Below are 13,605 nucleotides of genomic sequence, written 5' to 3'. Positions count from 1 at the left end.
GCAGTTTCTACTTTCCTGTTTACACCTATTTGTTTTCACTCCTTTGTCAGTCAAGACTCTGTCCAACTTCGTCTTAACGATATTCAATGACTCAACCTCCTCTGCTCCTGGGAAGAGAATTCCATGAACTAACATCAGAATTTTTCCTCATCCGTTTTAAAACTTTTATTTTGTAAATGACACCTAGTTCTAGTCCCTTCAATGAGTGGAGATATATTCCAACATTTTTATTTTCCATTTCTTAGTTTCTTGTTCACAAAATGTGAACACCACTAGCTAGGTCAGCATTTATTGACTGTCCCTAGTCACTCTGTAAGCCATCACCTTGAACTACTGCAATCCATGCTCCCATCAGACTGTTCACCTATCTGAATGGCTGAGCTTACTTCCTCACACTAATGACACAGATTTGCGTTTGAAAAATGTCAAAAAGACAAGTTTGACTGGGACGATACATCCATTCTGAGACAGGCTAAACAAAGACACGCACAGGAATTCCTAGAGGCCTGGCATTCAAACCGGAACTCCATCAACGAACGCAACAATCTGGACCCCATTTATCAATCTCTCAGAAAAAGAACCGGTAATGATATTACTCACCACAACAGACTAAGACATGTAAATAAAAAGCAGGACAGAACACCAGTGCTTCAACGGAAGCTCACTGATGCTACCTGGCATGGTGACGAAACATTTGAGAACAAATTTTCCAGCTCAGCAAGCAAACTTACAACCTAATCTGGACATGTGCTGAGTGAAGATATGATTGGAATGCTTAGTGAATGAGTAATCTCCACTAACATATATTTTAAAGCAGTCATTTCAGCAAAAAGAAACTGAGATAAATTAGGTGAAGTTAATTATAAATTCCTCTTCCCACTCAAGGTAAAGGTTATCCAAGGGATTTTGCTAGTTCTCCTGGGATTCTGTCTGGGCCCTTGGTTTATCTTAATGTGTGAATAATTTTGTTGGCCTGTGTCTTTCTATAGCTGTATCTATACCTGATCTGTGTGAGACATTTCTTAACCTTCACTTCAAATGAAGTTACTAGCTGTCACAAGTTAGTTTTATCTGTGGAAGGTGCTTTTCCTGTGCACTCATCACATGGTGGAAATAACTGCAGAGTTTGGCAGAAATAATAAGCTCTGCATTGTTTCTCAAGTGTGTCTTCAAAGGAATTATAAATCTTAATTTTGGCTGGATTTCTCCTTTTACAATCCTTCTCTTTTGGGGCATAGGCAAGAGACACTTAGTCTCGCTAACTAATGGTTTTGTTTAGAGCTCAGTGAGAGAGATCATTTCACCTTTATCCTCCTGTGCTATTGTACTAATTCTAGTGCCATTTGTGCTGTTACCTTGATGACCATATTGCCCCAACCCCTCATTGGAGCAGTGATTGACTTAATCAATAATGCGCCATTGCCTACATGTGTTTGCTTTATGAATGTAATAAAACATCTTAGCCAGTAGAGTTACCAGCAGAAGAGATCCGGAATAATCTGCAATTCTGTTAAAAAGGCGAGGACAATATAACAGTCCCTGAATGCTTGACGTTTGGATTAAAGGTTCTCTACAAATGATCTTCAATTTATTATTGATCTTATTGGCCAAGACGGTTCATCTGAATATTGGGATACTGTAGCAGCCTAACCTGTTGTGATTCTATGTACATAACATAATTTTGGATTATGCAAGGTGCTGATTTGGTTAAGTGGACAGAATGGCTCTTGAGAACTAGGTTAGGAGAAGAACTTGCATTTGTTGGTTGTCGGACTGGAATTCAGAAGAGCTTCTGATTTACGACTTTGTAAGTGGAGCATTCACCCAAAGATGTGATCCAGCTATGTCTGATGTTCTTTTGTATCTACTCAGTAAATTTTTGGATTGTCAGTGAAAGGGTTATGATATTTTCAGATTCCTGTGGGATCTGAATGTGGTTCAGAATGTTAAAATTTGGAAAATTATATGTTCAGGAATATAACCAAATATTTAAACCCATTAAGTCAGGTATTGGTATTTTTAAAACATGTTTATGTACAGGGGGGCCACCACCTCTGCACCAACCTCTGCTATGTATTTGGTTGGAAATTGTGTTGCGAATCTGAATAATTGCTGCCAGAAAGATGGAAGACATTGATTAGTAAGCAGTTTTAATCTTCTTCTGTTTCTGATATTTTATGTTAAGTTAAAGAGCTGCAGGGTTCTAATTCAAAATCCTCTTCTAGCAGAACTAAAGGATCTCTCAACTTTGTACTTCTGTGTAGCATATTTTAGGTATGCACATTACTTGATTTTAAACCCGGTTTTGGGGGTCGGTGTGGAGAGGGAAGAAAGATTAAAGTCACTCTTGACTAATGAACAACTTTTTTTATATATGCCATCAACTCCTGATTTATCCTTTGTCAAAGATGACTAGGAACCTAAATCTGTACTGTTGACCTACCCACATTTAAAAATCATAAAATACTCCCATCCTATTAAACAATCAAATGCTTTTCCTGCATGTTCGTCACATAGTGGTTCATGCCATCATCCCATTGGTCTCATTGTAGATAAACTTCTCCACCTGTGAAATTTCACTGCTTCTGCTCACTTCCAGCTCTGGAGACTTTGCAGTAAACGTCAAGTAAAGCATACCTCTTTCTTTCCCCGCCCGCCCCCAAATTTTAAAGGACTAAGTTGGGAAAATAATTTGCGTTTGTGGGCAAGGTAGCATAAACAGTCTTCAGTGATGAAAACTTGAGGGCACAAGATGACAAAATTGTAGGTGTTACTCTTTGGTTAGGTGGAAGGGGTAAGTTTATTTGAGGTAGGAATGCCAGAGCCTGTGGGGTCAATTTGAAAATTGACATGTTTTCTAACTGGGAGCCAGTGGGTGCCAGAAGGTTCATCAGTGACCAGTATTGGATTGAAGTCAGGCATTGTTGATGGAAGTGTACAGAAAATTAATCTTGTTATTGAGTAGATAAGTGATCAATAGTTCATCTGCAAACACCACCAGGGTTGCAACAGGAATAGTTTAACTTCTGACGGATTCTTGATAGTTGATGGAAACAATCATTTGTGATGTTTGTGGTTGAAACTAAAGAATAGCTTAATTTTTCCCAAACACAGAGGGGTTCAATAACTAGCATGTTAAGACAGAAGGTTGTGGATGCAGTACCTGTGGACAATTGGGCCTGGGATGGGACCTTGAGAAACTCCTGCAGCGATGTTCTTGGTTGAGATAATTAGTCGCCTACCAATTGAATAGCCTTCCTGTGTGCCATGTTCCTCCACACGATAACAATTGATTTTGGTTTTGGGAGATTCTTGGTGTTGCATTCAAATGCTCTCTTTGAGAACATAGGTCACTGCCATCTTGTCTTTGGTCTTGGAGGTCTTGACACTGTCTGAACCAAGGCTGCAATGACATCTGGGGTTGCTTATCTGACAAAATCCAAAACAGATTTTGTGGATGCAAGTAATGTTTAATTCTTGATAACACAACACATTTTGGCTGTGCCTTGGCATAGGAGTTATTTTTCCAAACTACCTGCAATATATATTGCATTCTGGATTATTACACCTCCAGGTTAGGACAATAGTGGACCAAACCAAGCAAACCGTTCCACTAAAACCAAAACCTATCCCGTGCTTTATGTCAGAGTGCCCATATGCTAAAGGAACTAGGGCTATTTTTCTTTCTAAAAGCAAAATACTGGGTGACACGCTCATTTGCAGAGAGAAAAGCGGAGTTATTGTTATCCGCTTTGTGATCTTTCAATATTGTTTTGAGTGACAAGAGTTCAGCTAGATGTTTAATGTCAGACTGCAACTGGGGGGTGAAGAAAGAGGTATGCTTTACTTGACGTTTACTGCAAAGTCTCCAGAGCTGGATTTGAATCCACTGCCTTCTGATTTGGCCCAAGTTGAGCTAACATTTCAGTTCCTTGTAGTCTCTTTGGGAAGCTTCAGAGGTTTTAGCTACAAACTGATCTTGTGTGGTATTTGCATTCAGCAAGACAGATTTGATCTAGCCAACACCAGTGCAAACCAATCCTCTTCATTTACCTGTTTAATGTTCAGTGTCCAGAGGTTTATAGTCATATAGTCACACACTCTTAGCAAAGAAGAGGAGATGCATGTAAGTGCAAGAAGTTTATTTGTTCTTTCTGCTTCACTCCTGTTAAAATACTTCCAGGTTCTATCAGGGCAGAGTGGGTGCAAAACCATTCAATTTAGAATTATGTTTGCCACGTGTGACTAGAAATATTAAGGATGTTTTGGTTTCTTCGAAAATTTCAAACTGAATATTAAATAAATTGGACTTGACTTCTGTTAACTGTGGTGAAGCAGATGCTGGAAAGCAGTGTGCCAAGAACAGAATGCAGTTTCCTTTGCTTAACTTTCTTTTTGTGCTTCGTGCTTGTTTTAATTGTGCTTTTGTGTCTAAATCTGTCTTCTGACTTCTTTCACCGCAATTCCTTGGAAGAATAATGTATCGAACCTATCGAATGTAAGTAAAACTCGTTCTTTGGCAGTAGGTTGACTGTGCACTACTCTTGAACCAGCATAACAACTTTGCTCACAACTGTTACAACTCTTCGTGAATTCTGGACCCTATTTGTATGCATAAATTATAATTGTAATTTAGAATTTGTTCTCAGAATCTGTGTATGCAAGTTCCAAGGGCTGAATAAATGGCAAATGCTGATGTAGTATAGTGTTTCATTTTAGCAGCAGACCTAGTTGCATAGTATTATTTGAAGCTGCTTTGACTTTGAAAACGTTGTTTAAACATTAAGCAGCCTATAAAATTACACTATTCCTACAATGACCACTTTGGATTTCTTATTAAGATGGCATGTATTTGGTTAGTACTATGTTGACATTTGTGGCAATGTATAAATTTATTTATATAAATTTTATCTGTGGTTTGATTACTGGTTTATGCTGAGCTGGCTAATCTTAACCAGGATCCTCTAAGTTCAAAAATTTCCTTCTGTGTCAGAATGCGACAGTAGAAAAATAGCGAGTGGTTTTGCTATTAATTTTTCCAACAATTGACATAAGCTGAAGGTGCTTATACAGTATTAATCATGCCACCCAGATGCCAGAAATGGCCATTCTACCAGAGAGAGATGAGTCTACTAAACAGCTCTGCAAGAATTAACATTTGAGTTGGAGGAAGATTGGGAAGGTGGATTAAAAGAAATTAAGTTGTTAAAATGTACCCTCTGGTTTTGGAGGACATTCCTGTTGTAAAGAAAAGAATTGGATGAATATTAGCACTCTTTTGCATTAAAATATTTATTTGTTACAGTCAAGCGCGCTCAAACAATTCTCACTCCTCCTCTGAATCGAATCCCACAATTCCGAGGGAGTTCCAGTTGGATCTTGATGAAATTGAAAATGACAACAATGCTGGCAGATGTGAATTACCAGATTTGGTGCAACACAAACTTGATGACCTATATGAACCAGTTTGCCTTCCAGAGCCAAAGTAAGTTAGCTTTGTGAATTTAAAAGTAATTAGAAAGGAAAAGATACAATTTTTTTTTGACACTTGTACTCTGTCTATTACAACTTTTTGTTCTATTTCATTGACATTATAAAGTTTAAAAGATTGATGTTTCAGTTGTACTTGCCGGTGCAAATTAATTTGCAACTTTATTGCCGCAATGAGAGGTCTGCACTCGAGATAACAAGATAATCTTATTTTTTTTTAAGATCTGGTGATCAAATAGTAGATGGGGAAAGGCAAAACTGGAACATTATTCTGGGATTTAACTCCCAGCTGGGATTTGGTATCTGGACTTTGAGTGCCTAACCTTTTCACATAGAGGTTACGTTTCAATGTTATCCTTTTTCACACAAGGGGCTGATGAGCAAATTTTGGAAAAATTAACTTTGGGACAAAATTAAACATTAAACATGCATTTAAAGTAATTGTTGAGATTCAGAAAATCAGCAACTTGCTGAGCAAAACGTTGTCAAAGGAATAAATTGATAAGTGATTAATAGGGATGTTATCTGAACAATCTATGACTAATGCTCATGTCATTATCAGGACAAAAGCCAGAGTATAGTCTATTTGCAACTGAACATGTTCATGAGTCTGTTTAATATTGGATATACTCAACATATTTAAGTTTTTTTTTGCTTGTCTGAGTAAAATTCTTATGAATTCCTTTCCAAGTGAAAGCCAGAATTTGTGCAGAGTTTAATCCATTGTTTCCCTTAACTGGCAATTGAAATGAAAAAGTGCAAATTAGTGTGCACTTTGCACATGATTTTTCCTCGAATATATCAAATTAGTCTGTGCTCCTACTGTGTATGGATAATACACAAATTGAAGTCAATAATCCAAATAGCTAAGTTATTTTCAATTTTAAATCCTGAAGTTATGCAGTATTTCAGGAATGCAGTCATCCCATCCTCAACGATATAAGTCAATTCTTGCAAGCTACAGATGCCATTAATATTTTGATCTGCAGGCTTAAGTATCTTTGTCTGCAGCTTGGCTGTCAACATAATGCCTAACTTTTGGAAGTGCTGTGCTTATCTAAAGATGCTGTTGTGTGGTTTTCCTTTTGATTGTCTCCATGCTGCTGTTTTGCAACCTTCAAAATCAGAATTAATCTTTTGGCAATAAATAGCTCAAGAGGCACCCGTAGTGCCTCTGCATTGCATTTGTGTGACTGTTGTCCCTGCACAACTTAAAGTACACAGTTTTGTTTGTTAAATTCAATGAGAATGTATTTGTGGAAGTGCTAGCTGCACATAGTGTCCTGGATGTTGGGCATGCTTGATACTATACAGTCTTTCTTTGAGATTGTTGTGCAACGTCAAAATTCTGATCGAGATCTTGAAGCTTCATCTCATTTCCTTGCATGTTTACAGAAATCGTTCGGTTTCACCGCACTTTGATGAGATACATGGCAGCACTGATTCTACTATCAATTTTGTTGTGTCGCAGGTGGCAAGTAGTGATATTAACACCAGCATCCAGGCTCTTGCGCAGGTAGGATATGAGTGATTCCTGTGCAGCTGGCTATGCAATTGTGTGAAATATGTAACACTCATCTGCTTTATCTTTGTTAACATCTATGCTCTTGGGCAAGATGTTAAACGCTTGTGATGCTAAGACAAGCAAGGCTATGGGCCAAATGCTGAAAAATGAGATGAGAACATTTAGTTGTTTTTGACTGGTGCAGACTCGATAGATAGAATAACATTTTTCTGTGCAGTTAACCTCTGACTCGAAATAAACTCCATATCTAGGTTTTTTAAAATTGTAGTGACAACTAAGGCAAAGACTGCCTTTAATCAGCACCTTGTCAGATAGAATTTTGTACAGTTGGAATATGAAATCTTGATTGCCCATATCTTAGCTAGTTTTCCAACAAAAAGATAATTTTCAAATCTTGCATCTTAACTCAAAACTATGGCATCAGTCACTGGAACAAACCTGAGCATTAGCAAGTTCAGAATAGCCAGTCAAAACCAGTGGCCATTTTCTAGACAAGTGTGATGTGATAGTGATGATGATAAACCCATTTTTCTCATTGTTTATCAAAAGCATAAAATGTCCAAAAATATTATGTTTGAAAGTGGGCAAGAGATAACTGAAATAAGTCGTCGTGCTGTGAGAGAAGTGATATAAAGCTGGATACCAAATTGTGACAAGTGCATAAAGCATTAGTAAAAGAGATCTCTTTTTAATTGTCAATAACAATTTTGGTTTAACTATTCAGAAGACAAATTGGCTACATTTACAAGGACAGGAGGAGGAAGAAATGTAATACCCTGCAGCTCAACCAGTAAGAAATAGCAGTGTGGATATTTGTACAAAAGCTTTGTATGTAAGAAGAAGGCAGATGTAATGTTGTGGAACTGACTGAGAAAATCAGAGCTCTGTCAAACTAAACTCTGTCCCAGTCACTTGAGACAAAGGGAAATCCAAGAACTGTATTATAAGAATTATTAGGAAAAACATGGAAATGAGTCCTGCAAGGAGGCAAACATGGTGTAGAATAAGTTTCAGGTTTATATCAAGGCAGTTTTTGACCTTCAAGGTTCAGTACAAATAAGATTAGTGGGAATTGAGAAATATGAAAATCCTGCTAGTCAGTGCCAAGTCTGATGCAAAGTACATGCATAAATGCTAGGCATCTATGGTCTAACAAACTCGAGCAGAATTGTTCTGGGACTGTGGCCAGTGTCTGACCTTCATTAACTCCACAGTCAATGAACTTCCTTCCAGCGTAAAGTCTGAAGTGAGGGCACTCATTGACATTTGTAGTTTTGGCAACGTTTGCAACACTTTCGCAGTCGTAATATGTAGTAAGAGCTAAGCATTATTCAAGTTTGGGTAAGTATCATTTATGTCAACCAGTCGCTGGAAAATGACCATCTCCAACAAAGCAATGTTTTGTAATCGTTCCTTTGACGTTCAATGATATTATGTCCCCACCATCCTTGGAGGTGATGGGTGGAGGAAAGAAAGAGTCACCTCTTAACTACACCAACACCATGAAAAGTATGGTTCCTAGAGTTGCTCAGAACAATGATATTCTGTTGTTTAACTTGCAATCTTCCCGAATACCTGTCTATTTATAAGTCCAATTAAAATGGCATTCTCTCCACTTTCCTGGATGAGTGCAACTCCAATAACCTGCATATCATCCAGGTCACGCAGAAAACAGTCTGCTTGATTGTCCTCCATTCCTCAACTTAAATATTTGCTTCCATGCCCAGTGCATATTCTCAGCTCTATATATTGTCTAGGATATACTGCAACAACTTACATGCTGTCAAAGCAGCTTTTGTCCTTCCAAACTTGTAGTTGTTACCAGCTAGCAGAATGAGGGCAGCACACAAATGGGATTGCAAATGTTTGCATACTTCTCCAAGTTGCACATCATCCTTACCTAGAAACATCATGGCTCTTTTTTGCCTTTTGCATTAGTCTTGGAACTTCTGACCTAACCAATTGCGAACAAGTATTCACAAGCAGGTAAACCACACCATGAGAAGATGATATTGTGGCAATGCCACTGGGTTAGTCATTCAGAGACCAGGAGACTGATTCCGATCTCATGTGGACCTTGCAATGAGTTTATGAATCAAGAATATAAAGCTTCATTGGTGACTGTGAAACAAGCATTAAAAGCACAAATCAACTGCACTGGCAGAGTCAAAGAAGTGCGTCGTTCAACTCTTAATCAGCTGGTGCAGGCATGATATGAGCATCATTACCTGGTGCTCAACTTTGTTTGTTTTACCTAAACCCATGCACATTATTTTTATCTAAATAATCATCCAAACTCTTGAGTGTCTTGATTGAACCTGCCTGTACTACACTTTCAGGCAATGCATTTTACTAGGTGCAAAGGGTTTTTCACTGCTTTTACAAATCGCTTTAAATCAGTGCCCCTCACTTTATTTCTTACAAGCGGGGCAGGTGGCTAAACTTTTTTTTTTCTTTGGAGATGGTCATTTTTTGGCATTTAGGTGGCATGACTGTTACTTGCCCAAATCTGAAAAATAATATATACCAGGAAAAGCAAGTGTCCCAATACTGACCCCTGAGGAACTCTTCTACAAGCCTTCCTCCAGCTTGTAAAATATTCATTGGCCATGACTCTGTTTCCTACCACTTCACCAATTTTGTTTCCATGTTATTACTGTCCCCCATAAGAGGAACCATATTCTCCACATCCACCTATTCATCCCCACAGGATCTTCCCTGTTTCAATTGAGTCGCCTCTGACTCTTCTAAACTCCAGATAAATCGTAGCTGTGAAATAATTGGCAAAACAACAGGGGCGAAACTAAATTTACTCCAAGCTGTTAAGATTTGGGTAGCAGTTGAAATTGCTAAATTGGTTATAAAAGGTGGTTGTATGAGAACTTGTGAACTAATTTGCACAATGATGGTGTAAAGGTTGGGGAATGGAACTAATTGAATTGGTGTTTTGAAGAGCTGCTGCAGGGAAGATTGGCTGAATGGTAGCATCTTGTGCTGAGCATTCTGTTTTCTATATGTCATATTGATTCAGTGAAGGTTTCTTGTCTTTATTCAGATTTTCTTATGCAAATTCCAACGCATTACTTTTTTTGGCTTTCAGATTGATGAAGTTTTGCGACAAGAGGACAAAGCTGATACTATGTCTGGTCACATTGACCAATTTCTCATCGCAACCTTCATGCAACTTCGATTAATTTATAATACTCACATGGCTGATGAAAAACTTAATAAAAGAGAAATCCTGAAACTTTATAGCTGTATCATTGGGAATATGATTACGGTATGGTTTCTATTGCCATTGAAATATTGTGAGGGATTTATTTATAATACTGATGTTTTGGCTTTTTTTGGAAAAGAATTATTGCAAACAAGTTTGTTGGACCTAATGCATTCCTTTTGACATGGATATTACACACTAAGAAACTAAGAACAAAGAAACTGGCTGACTGCATATTTTAAATTCAGCAGTCAGCAACAAAGTGGACTTTATTGCATCAATAAACTAAAATTTAGTGAAAAATGAATATTCTACTGAGGTGTATGTAGTCCTGCATATGAAAGTTTTAAGATTGTGTGTAGTGTTCAGTCTAGTATGCATCTGTTCAATTGAGAAAAATGCAAATTTTTGGAGAGCTTGTGAGAATGATGAGTTGCACTCTGAAGGAGTAGTTGTGCAGTGACATAGCTGCTCCTTTCTGAACCCTGAGGACTAAACATTGTGCACAGGGGCCATCTGACTCACAGATTGAAGCAATAGAGAAATGTTTCTTGAAAAACAGGACACATTGGTGGGACGCTTTTAAACCTTGTAAGAGCAAGAATGCTGGATTCTTGATAAAAATTTGGGAGTTCAATGTAGGTGCAACACCTTCAGAATTAACATGTCTGTGCAAAGTGGAAGAAAATCACATGTTTAGCAATAGCCTGATTTAATTAGAAATTAAACTTGGGATTCAAAGGAAAGTTGAAGGACTGAGTCTGTCTGTTTAGAAAAATAACACCTCAGTTCAGGCTAATAATGAGGGAATTAAATTGAAAAGTAATTAGAAAACCCTGGATATTCATGGCAAGAGTATTGATATCTGAAAAAAATTCCTGTTCATACATGCTGTCACAATGGAGGAAGTGATACAAATATACCTTTTTATGAATCACTTCTAAAATGAAAGAAAGAAGTCAGATAATAATTTTTGCCTTGCCCAAAAAAAAAGTGTGCAGGGAGAGCTGCTGTGTAATGCAGTGCATTTGATGCTAGAGGCCTTTTCTGCCACCTTCTGAAAAGGATTACCCATAAAGGTGAGCCTCAAAAGCGCATTGATATATCTTTCAACTCACTATGCTGTCAATGACTAACTCTAAAGCCTACTCCTCACCTGCTGGGTGAGGGCTTGATGCACAGCCGATAAATAATTATTGATTTTCTGCGCTAGGCAGGAATAAAAGTTCTATTTTGGTGTTGTGACAATTATACAAATTTTAAGCTAAAGTTTAATTTTCATCTGTTTGTCTTGGTTGGATCAGACTTTGATTTGTAGCTCTCTGTTCAGTGATAGTTGTCTGTTTCCTGTTGATTTGTTAATGGGGGGATGTGGGGAGTGCTGGGCAGGAATTTGCAGGAGCAACTAGTATCGGTAGGTCAGGAGGCTGGGTAGTGAACCAGAATAAGCTCATAACATTCATGTTGGAAGTCTGCACATTTAAAATTTTCTTCTGGGATTCCTGGTATTTCTCCAGATCTCCAATGGAAAGGACTACACCTCGTCGTTGCTATCCATTTCCTTGTAAACACTGAAGCATTAGGATCATCGCTTCTCTCTCAAATAAAAATCATGATACTGATTTCCATGGGTGTCAGACTTGTGAAAATTGAGGGAAAAAATGCTGTGGAGTTGATTGACCTGAAACTCGGTGAATCCTAATTATGAATATCATCTTAACCATGTTCCCATCCAATGTGAATAATTCCTGCAAGATCAGCCTGAGGAGTGGCCCAGTCAAGGTGTTGGGTATTTACAGGAATCTAATCGAAGGATAAATAGGCATTTACAGGATTGGGCATGAACAATCTTTTTTAGAGTTGAACCTAGTATTAAGAGATTTCAGCTGGTCAAGTCTAGAAGATTGGATGCAAAATTAGCTGAGGGATCTACAAATGAAGTTAATTGACCCAGGTCTTCCGAATCATAACTGCAATCGGTGGTAATTTGGAAAACATAAGGCTCCCTATCCTCTTATTTTGAAACTGACTCAAAGTATCCAGTAATAAGAATTATTTAAAAAGTGGCACTGACTGTTTGTATGATTTCAGTTCAGCATAATTTGAAATCTTCAATTTTAATTAAGAGTCATCTGATATTTAGAAAGTTATGGTTGTGAAAATGTGGAAATATAGGATTTAAAATTATCTAGTAGCTTTTAAAAGAATGGCGATGCAGACAATATTGAAACTTGGATACGTTTCTGTGACTATAATTTGGATTTAAATTGCATGTGCTGTGACTTGTGTTTGGCCAGTCTCTCATTGAGAATTGAGTACAATTTAGTTAAGTTTGCTTTAAGTTTGGTTTGAATAATTGGAAGGATTCTTGGTCTGAAAATATTAATCTCTAGTAACATGATCAAACTTCCCCTTTTTGTACTGTAATCCAGGATTTGTATGCCATTCTTTGCTATTTTAATATTTCTGCTTTCAAAATTATCTTCCAGTATTTGAAGAGTGAAACTCTGGGGAACAGAACATTTTAATTGATTTTGAAAACATATTTAAATGCAAGTCGTTTCATGTAACACTACTTTTTTTTGACCTTCAATATATCAAAGATGAATTGTTTTTTACCTAATGTCTTTGAACAAGAGACATCCATTTTACTTTTGTTTTCCTAGTTGTTCCAAATAGAAACATTGGCCAAGGAGGCTTCTATGGGAGTCCTGAAAGATCTCATGCATGGATTAATATTATTGATGTTGGATTCGCGCTTAGAAGACTTAGATGAAGGTCCACAAGTTATACGATCAGTCAATTTGTTGATGGTCAAGGTCTTGGAAAAATCTGATCCAACCAATATCTTGAGGTAAAAGAGTAAAACAAAGTTAATGTAGCTATATTAGGTGTCAACACCTGAATTTTTTTTTAAAGCCGCATTCTTTTGGAACTTGGTGTATTGCTTTAGTAAAGGGCCATCTGCATTTAAAGTATCCTGTTTTGACATAATGGCTATTTCAACTTTTAAGTTCAGAAGCAAAATACTGATGATACTGGGAATCTGAATTCTAGACAAGTATAAGATGCTTTCTTGTAGAGAAAGCAAGAAATGAGGTCAATTACAAAATGAACATTGCTAAACTGACAATGACAGAATGATAAATCTAATTAAACTTTTAAACCAAGCAGGTATTGAAAAACTAGTGCAGTGCAAATCTTTGTTTTTGCTGCAACATTTCATCCTTTTTAAATATCTCAACCAATGCCATCAACAAAAACCACCTGCGAACTGAAATTGATCTTGTTAACCTCTGAATTCAACAAATAATGCAATTAGTCCATTGCATACAACCTAAAATTCTTCTGGTATATTTAAAGAAAAGATGTA

At 37.3% G+C, this 13,605-nt stretch overlaps 1 protein-coding gene and 1 non-coding gene across 6 annotated transcripts in view; both read left to right on the top strand.

Moving 5' to 3' along the window:
* Positions 1–13,605, top strand: part of ckap5 (cytoskeleton associated protein 5) — a 119,592-nt gene that overhangs the window by 85,561 nt on the left and 20,426 nt on the right. For 4 of the 5 annotated variants that reach the window (XM_043705461.1, XM_043705462.1, XM_043705460.1 and 1 more), the window contains exons 34-38: positions 4,475–4,498; positions 5,306–5,485; positions 6,886–7,006; positions 10,116–10,295; positions 12,899–13,086. In XM_043705461.1, the coding sequence (XP_043561396.1) occupies positions 4,475–4,498; positions 5,306–5,485; positions 6,886–7,006; positions 10,116–10,295; positions 12,899–13,086 (693 nt within the window). The remainder of the gene's footprint in view (positions 1–4,474; positions 4,499–5,305; positions 5,486–6,885; positions 7,007–10,115; positions 10,296–12,898; positions 13,087–13,605) is intronic. The other variant, XM_043705464.1, reaches the window with a different exon arrangement.
* Positions 10,651–10,758, top strand: LOC122558150. The gene has a single exon (XR_006314051.1). It is a non-coding gene; the product is annotated as a small nucleolar RNA SNORD67 (small nucleolar RNA).

This window comes from Chiloscyllium plagiosum, chromosome 16 (assembly GCF_004010195.1).
Source record: "Chiloscyllium plagiosum isolate BGI_BamShark_2017 chromosome 16, ASM401019v2, whole genome shotgun sequence".
In the NCBI taxonomy this organism is placed as follows: Eukaryota; Metazoa; Chordata; class Chondrichthyes; order Orectolobiformes; family Hemiscylliidae; genus Chiloscyllium; species Chiloscyllium plagiosum.
This window is presented reverse-complemented; position numbering and strand designations above follow the sequence as displayed.